The sequence below is a fragment of the Telmatherina bonti genome (assembly GCF_933228915.1).
Source record: "Telmatherina bonti genome assembly, chromosome: 14".
NCBI classification, from domain to species: domain Eukaryota; kingdom Metazoa; phylum Chordata; class Actinopteri; order Atheriniformes; family Telmatherinidae; genus Telmatherina; species Telmatherina bonti.
In genome coordinates, this window is record NC_136612.1 from 10534781 (window position 1) to 10543910 (window position 9130).

A 9130-nucleotide genomic window follows, 5' to 3' on the forward strand; every position below is an offset into this window, starting at 1 on the left:
TTTCTGAAGGGTACATGATCATAGAGTTCCAAAATTCCCGACTTGTTGGAATATTTAGGAAAAACATTGAATTCCTTCAGCAGTAACCTCCATGAACACGTCGAGGAGACATGACTTTATCGGTTTGTCATTTCTAACAGTGAAATTACATCATAAAACAGAAAATGTTTTAACGCTGTATTTACAGAAACCACGTGAAAAACACTTCTGTCCCTGAGCTGTGACGGACAATAAAGCTCATCCATCAATTTAGTCAGAAATTGTCATTTCACTGCAAGAAGAAAGTATCAAACAGAGGTCAACGGTGAAGCAGGACAGAGAGGATTGCATCATTTCCATGGAAAAACAAGGTTTTTTTTAGTCCTTTTCTTTCCCTGGAACTTGGCTTTGCATGTATTCTGGTTTTACGAGGCCAAGTAGCAAACTGGAGAAGTTCAGCGAGACTCAGATCGGCTCCATAAACCAGACCCCGACGGCCACGGAGTCGCACAGCGCTGCCGAGCTTCACATTTATAGAAGCACAGCGACCGAGGTTCGTGTGAGGAACTGGTTAACTTAGTTGATTTAGTTTGAGCAACCGATGATGTAGGAAGCATGCGGTGAAGGAAACGGCAACATTCAGGCACCGAATAGAAGAAAAAAATAATTTTATTTCACAATTTTTACAGAAACATTCAGACTGAACCAATGGCGACGGGTTCACAGGACAATGGAGAGGTAGTCACAAACCTGGAAACACAGATAAATGGTTAATATTCATCTGAAACTGCATCTGTCAAAGCAGTTATCTCCTGCAGGCTTCCAGCAGGATACACTTCTCTTTCCCTGGAAGTCATGAAGAAGAGATGGGATGACTTGTCCTACCTTACAGCTTATCATCAGGTTGGAAGAGCTTTCTGCTTCTGTGTTGGCAGCGACAGAGAAAACAGGGTTGTGTAGACACTCCTCCATGTGCTCAGACACCCTGGACTCCAGAAGACGCTGCAGGACATCCGGACTAATGTGTCGCTTCTAAGGTCAGGAGAAGGTTCCTGTCAGAGCCAACACTGGCTTTTCTAATTGCTTCATTTCAGACACTTTAAAATCCTTCCACAAAAACATACCAAAATACATTTAAATACACACACACACACACACACAGATCCATATATAGTCATATCCCTACACACATCTTTCAGCAGAATCATGACTCGTAACTTTTAAGATATTCACCAATAACGTCTCTTCAACTTCACAGAGTTGTCTTCCACCACCAGTCAAAAGTCGGGACACACTTTCCCATTAAATCCAGTAGGAAAGTGTGTCCAAACTTTTGACTGGTGGTGTATATGTTTGTTCAGACAGAAAGGGACACGACTGTGTAGCGATACGGAAACTTTGAGACCAAGCTGCAGATCGTCTGCTGTGCCGTTATTTCCCGAGGTTCAGTTTCAGATCGATGAACAATACCTGCGTTTCCATGGACGACGTCTGATCCGATCAAACATCCAATCAGAATGAGTCTCCTCAGCTTTTTATTTATTTTTTTATACTCAGTTATTCCCAGTTGGGACATTTCTTCTCTGTGTTTAACTCATGCTAGTTACACTGGGAGCCACTGGGTTTAACCAGCTGGTTCAACTCCAGACCCAAGTCCACCTCTTTACCCACACGGCTAGCACTCCCCTCGAAGCTTAGCCAGCTGAACGACTCCACTGTGAAGAATTTGAACATTTCTACGATCATATCAGGTGGAGAAATGACCGCGTCTACACTCACTCTGATGTTTCTGTGGTGTTTGTCTTTTTTGCACGTGCTTGAACCACGTGGAGGTTACGTGATGTCACGTGTTTCTGGACAGACTTGAAAAATGGAGGCAGCAAAACAAAGCAGGAAAGCAGCAGAAAGTTTTTCTTTTGGATGCGGGAAGAGTTACAACAGTTAAAAAGTTCAAAGTGCTGTGCATCACTCTCATCAAAGGCATCGCGATCATATTAGATGTTCCTATAGAGTAAACAAACTGATCAATCAGTTGATCTGGATCTACCTGGAATCTCTGATCAGACCGATTTCAGTCAAATTAAATATCTGTTCATGTAAACAGATAAAGTGGATCAGAATGTTACCGTAGCCACCCATCCATCCATCCACCCATCCATCCATCCACCCAACCATCCATCCAGCCGTCCAACCATCCATCCATCAAATCACCCATCCATCCTTTCTTCAATGCGTCTATCCATCCACTCATCCATCCACCCATTCATCCATCCGTCAATTCGTCCATCCATCCATCCAATCACCCATCCATCCATTCTTCCGTCAATTCGTCCATCCATCCAATCACCCATCCATCATCCATCCATCCAATCACCCAACCATCCATCCAGCCGTCCAACCATCTATCCATCAAATCACCCATCCATCCTTTCTTCAATTCGTTCATCCATCCACTCATTCATCCACTCATCCATTCATCCTTCTGTCAATTCGTCCATCCTTCCATCTATCTATCCATCATCCCTCCATCCATCCATCAATCTATCAGTCCATCCATCCATCCATCCAATCACCCATCCATCCATCCAATCACCCATCCATCTATCCTTCCGTCAATTCGTCCATCCATCCAATCACCCATCCATCCTTCCGTCAATTCGTCCATTCATCCATCCATCCATCCTTTCGTCAATTCGTCCATCCATCCATCAATCTATCAGTCCATTCATCCATCCATCCAATCGCCCATCCATCCATCCATCCAATCACCCATCCATCCATCCTTCCGTCAATTCGTCCATCCATCCATCTATCAATCTATCAGTCCATCCATCCATCCATCCATCCATCCTCTATAATCTCAGGTTGGCCTGGTTACAGACGTATCATTGCATCCTTATACAGAAGATTTGATGGTTTATTGTTGTGATAAAACTTTTGTTCTTTATGATTGATCATCTCCAGTTGAGGTTGGGTATTTTAACAGCTCTGGTTTCAACATCACTCTTTCAAGGTAATCAATAACCTTTTAGTAACTGCTGATGGTAATTTCAGGTCGGTTGTTTTGATCAATTGATTGTCTGTAATTTCAGCTTCTTTCTCCCTCTATGTCCTCAGTCCGTGGTTATTGTGGGGAATATGGTCCCCTAGTGAGCAGCCGTCGTTACTGCATGCAGTGTGGAAAAAAGACTTGGTTAAACTGGGTACAGTATACTGGATATACTTTCAAACTGGGTGAGGCTGTATATACAAAGACATTTTTTTCTTTTTGTTTTATTTTTATTATTTATTGTACATTTTGTTTTTTGTGTCTTTTATTTCATGATTTAATGTCTGTGTTACGTTGTGTTTGAGTTGCTATAACAGTGAAATTCCCCCTCCGTGGATCAATAAAGGACTTTACCTTATCAGAACCCATCTTATCTTATCTCATATGAGTTTATGTGTTGCAGCGTGAATAATTTTTTAAACATAATTATTTTTATCACGTTACATTTGTCTCTTTTAACCTTCATATAGCTCCTTTTTGTCTCAAATGACTTAATAAGGGAGCAGAATTGAAACATGGTACTACATTAAAGCTAAAAATTGATAAAAGTAAATATCTTAAGTAATTGTTGTAGCTTACAAGACTGATTTTTAAAAGATCATCCTGCCCCCAACATGTCTATGGAAACAACCTTTATTTTCAGCTAATATCAGTAAACTGGCATTTAAAGGGTTAAAATACTCAAAGTGTTTTTAATGTTAGTTTTGTCCTGGACTTGATGTTATTTATTATATAAAAAGCAAAAAAATCCTACATAAAGTTTTTTTCTTTAATGAGTTCTTTAATTAAACGGAATAAACTGAAACAAAGCCATGATGTCGTCATCGGCGAACTGATCTTCCTTCTATTGAACCCTAAAGCATAAAGCATATTGTGTTGTTTTTAATTATAAATAACATGAATCCTAATAGATTAAAGTCTTTCAAGTCTCATATTGAACTTTTTCAAATAAATGAAAACTACAATTTAGTTTTTGGTTTTCTCCTGACAACACATTTATCTTCCTGCTCTGCAGTCGTTACTTTCAGTTTCAACAGGAGTTTTATCTTTTTACCCAATCCTGATTTTAGTACTTCAACCCTTTTGTTCTGCACTGATGCCTGTTAGTAAACAATCATGATGGCTTCCATGTGTTATGTGAAACTTTAAAACGATACTCTGGCACAATGAGAAAACCTCTGCAAGTAAACATTACATAGAATTATTCTAATTAGTTTCTATTGTTTGTCTGATGGTTCAAAATGCAGTAAAAATGACAAGAAAGCCCACATTTTAACAGAATGAAGCTCAACAAACCTTAGTGTTGATATAAAGTCCACAGGGACAGGAGATAAAAAAGTTGTTGATGCTCAAGTTGTTCCTGGAAAATTGACAAGCATTACCACGTTGACTTGTTTACAGTCAGTATGTGTTAAAAGCAGTAAATAACTGGACTCACATGTGACACACGGGGCAGATGATATGCCTCTCTTCCATATCCTCTACTATGGACGATATGTACTGCTGCTCAAACTGCAGGTTCCTCTCATACTCTTCTATTATAGACATTTCTGCAGCACAAACAGACCCATGCACGTTTCAAATCAGTCCCATGCAGACATCAGCATTTGTCTGGGTTGTTTATTTACTGGTTTATTTACTGATCAGAAGTGAATGAGGACATGTGGATGTGCACCACCTTGGGTTATGAGCTCCTGCTGGATTTCTTCCAGAACTGCCAGCTCATCATGTTCCCTTGTGTCGCCAAAAACCTGTTTGAATAGAAAGGAATAAGAAAGTCAAGGCGAAAGGACGGAGCCAGACCTGTGGACCCCAGAAGGAGGGACAGACCTGGACCCCAGAGAGAGGGACAGACCTGTGCCATGCCCTGTGGACACCAGAAGGAGGGACAGACCTGTGCCATGCCCTGTGGACCCCAGAGAGGAGGCAGCCTCTGGTCCTCCGACTGCAAGGCGCTCCACTCCTCCTCCATCACCTCCTGGACGATGATGGAGCTGCTCTGCTGCTGACTTTCTCCCAGCTGTCGGTACCTCTCCAACAGCCTGGACCGGCTTTTCTTCAGCCTGTCCACACAGCGCTTTAAAGGAGAACAGAGAAAAGGAAACATGTGGATGTTAAAAGTGAAGGAAGACATGTCAACATGCTAACTAACTAGCCGGCGGACATGTCGGTGTTTTATAACTCGCCTTGCGGAATGTTTCTTTCCATGGCGGAGTGGTTCCTTTATAAAGCTGGCGGTGTCTTTGCAGACCGTCCATTAAAATATTAAGAGTCGGGATTAGTTTACATGTATTCCAAAATAAATTAAAAAAAAAAAAAACTTCACAGAAGCGGACTCACGGCGAAGCAAAACATTGCACTTTTTAACCTGTAAACCCGGAAGTGTTGCTGTACGCTGCCGCGAGATGCATGCTGGGATATGTAGTTGTTCAAAAAGCCTCTTATTTTTTACATAGTCAATAATATAAAAAGATAATGGAATTGCCAAGTGTTTTTAATGAATAAAGTAGCCAGATATTTTATATAACGTGGGTATACCTAATGATTTACATTAAATATGTTTATGAAATATTGTTATACATGTATAATTATAAAACTACAAGCATCTTATAATATTATGGTTATATATCAGCAGTTGGCTTATTTGAGTTTTTGTTATGATTTCGTTTTAATGATTATTTACATGTTTTTATTTTATTTTATTTCATTTCATTTCATTTCATTTCATTTTATTTCATTTTATTTTATTTTTTTACAGTCACAACACGTGAAACCCCCTCAGGTGTTTGCTTAGGAAATATCATTTTAGGGAATTTTACTAAATAAAATATTTGATTCTGAACACTCATGGTTGCCGCTGTTCACCCAATAACCCACAGGTGTCAAACTCCAGTCCTCGTGGGCCGGTACCCTGCAGGTTTTTGTTGTCTCCATGCTCCAACACACCTGACAGAAATGAATGAATAGGTTGACAAGAAGCTGCTGGATCCATTTGATTTGAATCAGCTGTGTTGGCAGAGTGAAGCAACAAAAACCTGCCGGATAACGGCCCTCGAGGACTGGGGTTTGACATCCCTACAATAACCTGAGATACATATGTCTACCTCTGAAATGACTGCAGTCCAACTAAAAGCAAACATTAAAGATGTACAGTGAGTCATAGAAATGTATCATTAAAAACTGTATTTTCATCCAATTCCTTCATTAAAGGTAAAAATTGATGCACTTTAAACCCCATCTGAAACAGTTCTCTGACGCATATATTAACGTTTGGAGCCCTGGACGGGTAAATGTGGTCTACTTCTCTCTCAGTCATTTCTATGCTTATTTTTACCTCTAGATGTCAGTAATTCTAACACTTTGTACTGTTTATATCAGTTTCCCTGCATAGCTGCAAAGAATCCAACATGGAGAGACGTCACACAGACAGACAGAGTCAGGAAAGTCTGAGCAGGGAACTCGCTAGAAGATGTGATCCCTCTGGTTTCCCCTCAATCTCACCGAAAGCCTCCTGCAAGTGGGACATCACTAAAACACCTCAACATGGAGATGTCTGATAGGAACGTTACCAGATGCTCAAAACCACTGAAACTGGCTTTTTTCAGTGTAATGGTGTGTGGAGTTTTCCTGTCTCACTTTGGTCCTCTTAGTCCCAACATGACCTGGTTTAACCCCCACAGCCCACCTGCTGACCATGTCCATCCCTTTCTGAGCACAGTGTAGCATCTTCTGATGGAAACTTCCAGCAGGATGATGCACCATGTCACAAAGCTCACATCATCTCCAATCAGAGGGTTCTTCTTGTTTTTAACATTTAGAAAACATTCCCAGGCTGAGTCTCCGTGTGTCCTGACCTGAGATGTTTTCACACGGTTAAGTAATAAAGCTCTGGAACAGAAGTATTTTCATGTCACCGCTGTACTTCAGTCCCACCGGCCCCCAGTCATTACACACCATTTGAAACTTCTGGTTTTGATAAATCGACCTCTAAACAATCAGCAGCAGCTGATGTTGGTGAACATTTGCATCAGTTTCTGCTGGTTGTGAAGCAAACACGTCTGAAAACCAGAATGTGACACATTTGCAGTGTTTGCTCCCCTCCCTCTGAAACTCCCTTCCTCTCCGCCTGAGATCTGCAGACTCTTTTTAAAACCACGTTTCTTTAATTTACTTTGTTTTATGTCTCTTGTGTTGTGTTTTAGTTTTATTGTAAAGGAATTTGTGGTTTTTATCTTAAGATTTTCTGTAGAAATGAGGATTTAGTTGCCGACTGACCTTTGGGATGAGGTGGAACAGGAGATGCTCATCATGAATGACCAGAAACTGTGTGATGCTTCATGTCAACATGGAGAAAATCTCTGAGGAACGTTTCCACCTTGATGGATCCATGTTGGCAGTTCTGAAGGAAAAAGGGGGTCAAACCCGGTACTGAAGGTGGTCCGTGTAAAGAGGCTGATGACACACAGAGTTGGTCTGGGAGCCATAATTGACTGATAAACTAGTAAGCGCACATCTAACTCTTCTTCTAACTTTCTGTTGTCATCTGTTTGGAGGTCAGTTTGCAGGTTTTGTGCATCTGTATATAAATATATATACTGTATATACTCTACATGCAGACATATGGTCATGAAAAAGTAAAAAAAATATAAAATAAGCAGAAATTAATCCCATTTTATTTCCCTGCACAACACATTTCCCTCATTGTCTAATTAAATGAAGACACAAATATTTCATGTTTGGACATTTTTTTTAAATTATTATTTCTCATTAAGAGAAGCAACAAAAAAGGAATACATTTTTGCAGACTTTTTTAACAAATGATTTCTTGTTTTTGAGCAGAATTTGCCAACAAATAACAATTGAATTTGACAAATAGATAATGACACATGCAGAGGCGCCATATGGGGGGAAGTTAGGAGGATTAAGGGCCCCATGACTTGAGAGGGGCCCAAAAAGATGTTCAAATATAAGAAAATCATTAAACCTTCATGAAATAAATGCTTTTTTCAAAGGTTGTAATAAAATATAGCAGTAATATAAACTGATAAACCATTTATATCAAAATAACCTAGTTAGATGTCTGCACTGTGATTTAACCCTTTATAGGGCACTTAAAGAAATACCTTCAAATTAGAAGTTTTTACCTAAAATTGTCCTTCTGGACCAAGATCTCCTTTCTGTTGTTACATGAACAAACAAAAGAAGAAAAAGTTTCACGCTGAATATTAAAGAAAAGAAAGTGTTAAAAAATAGTCACTTGCCTCATAAAGGGTTAAACACAGCCATAGATCTTTATTATTCCCATGAAAAGCTTTTTTTTTTTTTTTTTTTTTTTTTCAGCTTGAAGCAAAAATGATCACAAATCTAAAATTTGCGATCAAGTGGTGGGGTCTTTGCTATGAAATGTCCCGGCGGGGCCCAAATGTCCCGGCAGGGCCCGAATGTCCCGGTTGGGCCCGAATGTCCCAGCGGGGCCCGAATGTCCCAGCGGGGCCCAAATGTCCCGGCAGGGCACAAATGTCCCGGCGGGGCCCGAATGTCCCGGCGGGGCCCAAATGTCCCGGCGGGGCCCAAATGTCCCGGCGAGGCCCAAATGTCCCGGCAGGGCCCGAATGTCCCGGCAGGGCCCGAATGTCCCGGTTGGGCCCAAATGTCCCGACGGGGCCTAAATCTCCCGGCGGGGCCCGAATGTCCCAGCAGGGCCCAAATGTCCCGGCAGGGCACAAATGTCGCGGCAGGGCCCAAATGTCCCGACGGGGCCTAAATCTCCCGGCGGGGGCCCGAATGTCCCGGCGGGGCCCAAATGTCCCAGCAGGGCCCAAATGTCCCGGCGGGGCCTAAATGTCCCGGCGGGGCCCCGAATGTCCCGGCGGGGCCCAAATGTCCCGGCGGGGCCCAAATGTCCCAGCAGGGCCCAAATGTCCCGGCGGGGCCCGAATGTCCCAGCAGGGCCCGAATGTCCCGGCGGGGCCCAAATGTCCCGGCAGGGCACAAATGTCCCGACGGGGCCTAAATGTCCCGACGGGGCCTAAATCTCCCGACGGGGCCTAAATGTCTCGGCGGGGCCCAAATGTCCCGGCAGGGCCAAAATGTCCCGGCAGG

General features: G+C 42.1%; 1 protein-coding gene across 1 annotated transcript; it reads right to left on the reverse strand.

Annotated features, from left to right (window-relative positions):
• Positions 1–630: 630 nt before the first annotated feature.
• rpain (RPA interacting protein) lies at positions 631–5391 on the reverse strand. The gene is made up of 7 exons (XM_079253000.1): positions 5215–5391; positions 4923–5105; positions 4707–4779; positions 4467–4578; positions 4325–4388; positions 865–1011; positions 631–729 (listed from the first exon to the last, which is right to left on the reverse strand). The coding sequence occupies exons 1-7, from the start codon at positions 5284–5286 to the stop codon at positions 700–702; spliced, it is 681 nt and encodes a 226-aa protein (XP_079109126.1). The 5' UTR covers positions 5287–5391; the 3' UTR covers positions 631–699.
• Positions 5392–9130: the final 3739 nt, after the last annotated feature.

What these genes read in the sequence shown, in the direction of transcription:
- rpain (XM_079253000.1), bottom strand. Translation starts at nt 5,286, where the DNA reads ATGGACGGTCTGCAAAGACACCGCCAGCTTTATAAAGGAACCACTCCG. An exon ending in GTCCACAGGGCATGGCACAG is followed by an intron (nt 4,780 to 4,922) that starts GTCTGTCCCTCC and finishes CTATTCAAACAG; the next exon opens with GTTTTTGGCGACACAAGGGA. An exon ending in ATCTGCCCCGTGTGTCACAT is followed by an intron (nt 4,389 to 4,466) that starts GTGAGTCCAGTT and finishes TCAATTTTCCAG; the next exon opens with GAACAACTTGAGCATCAACA.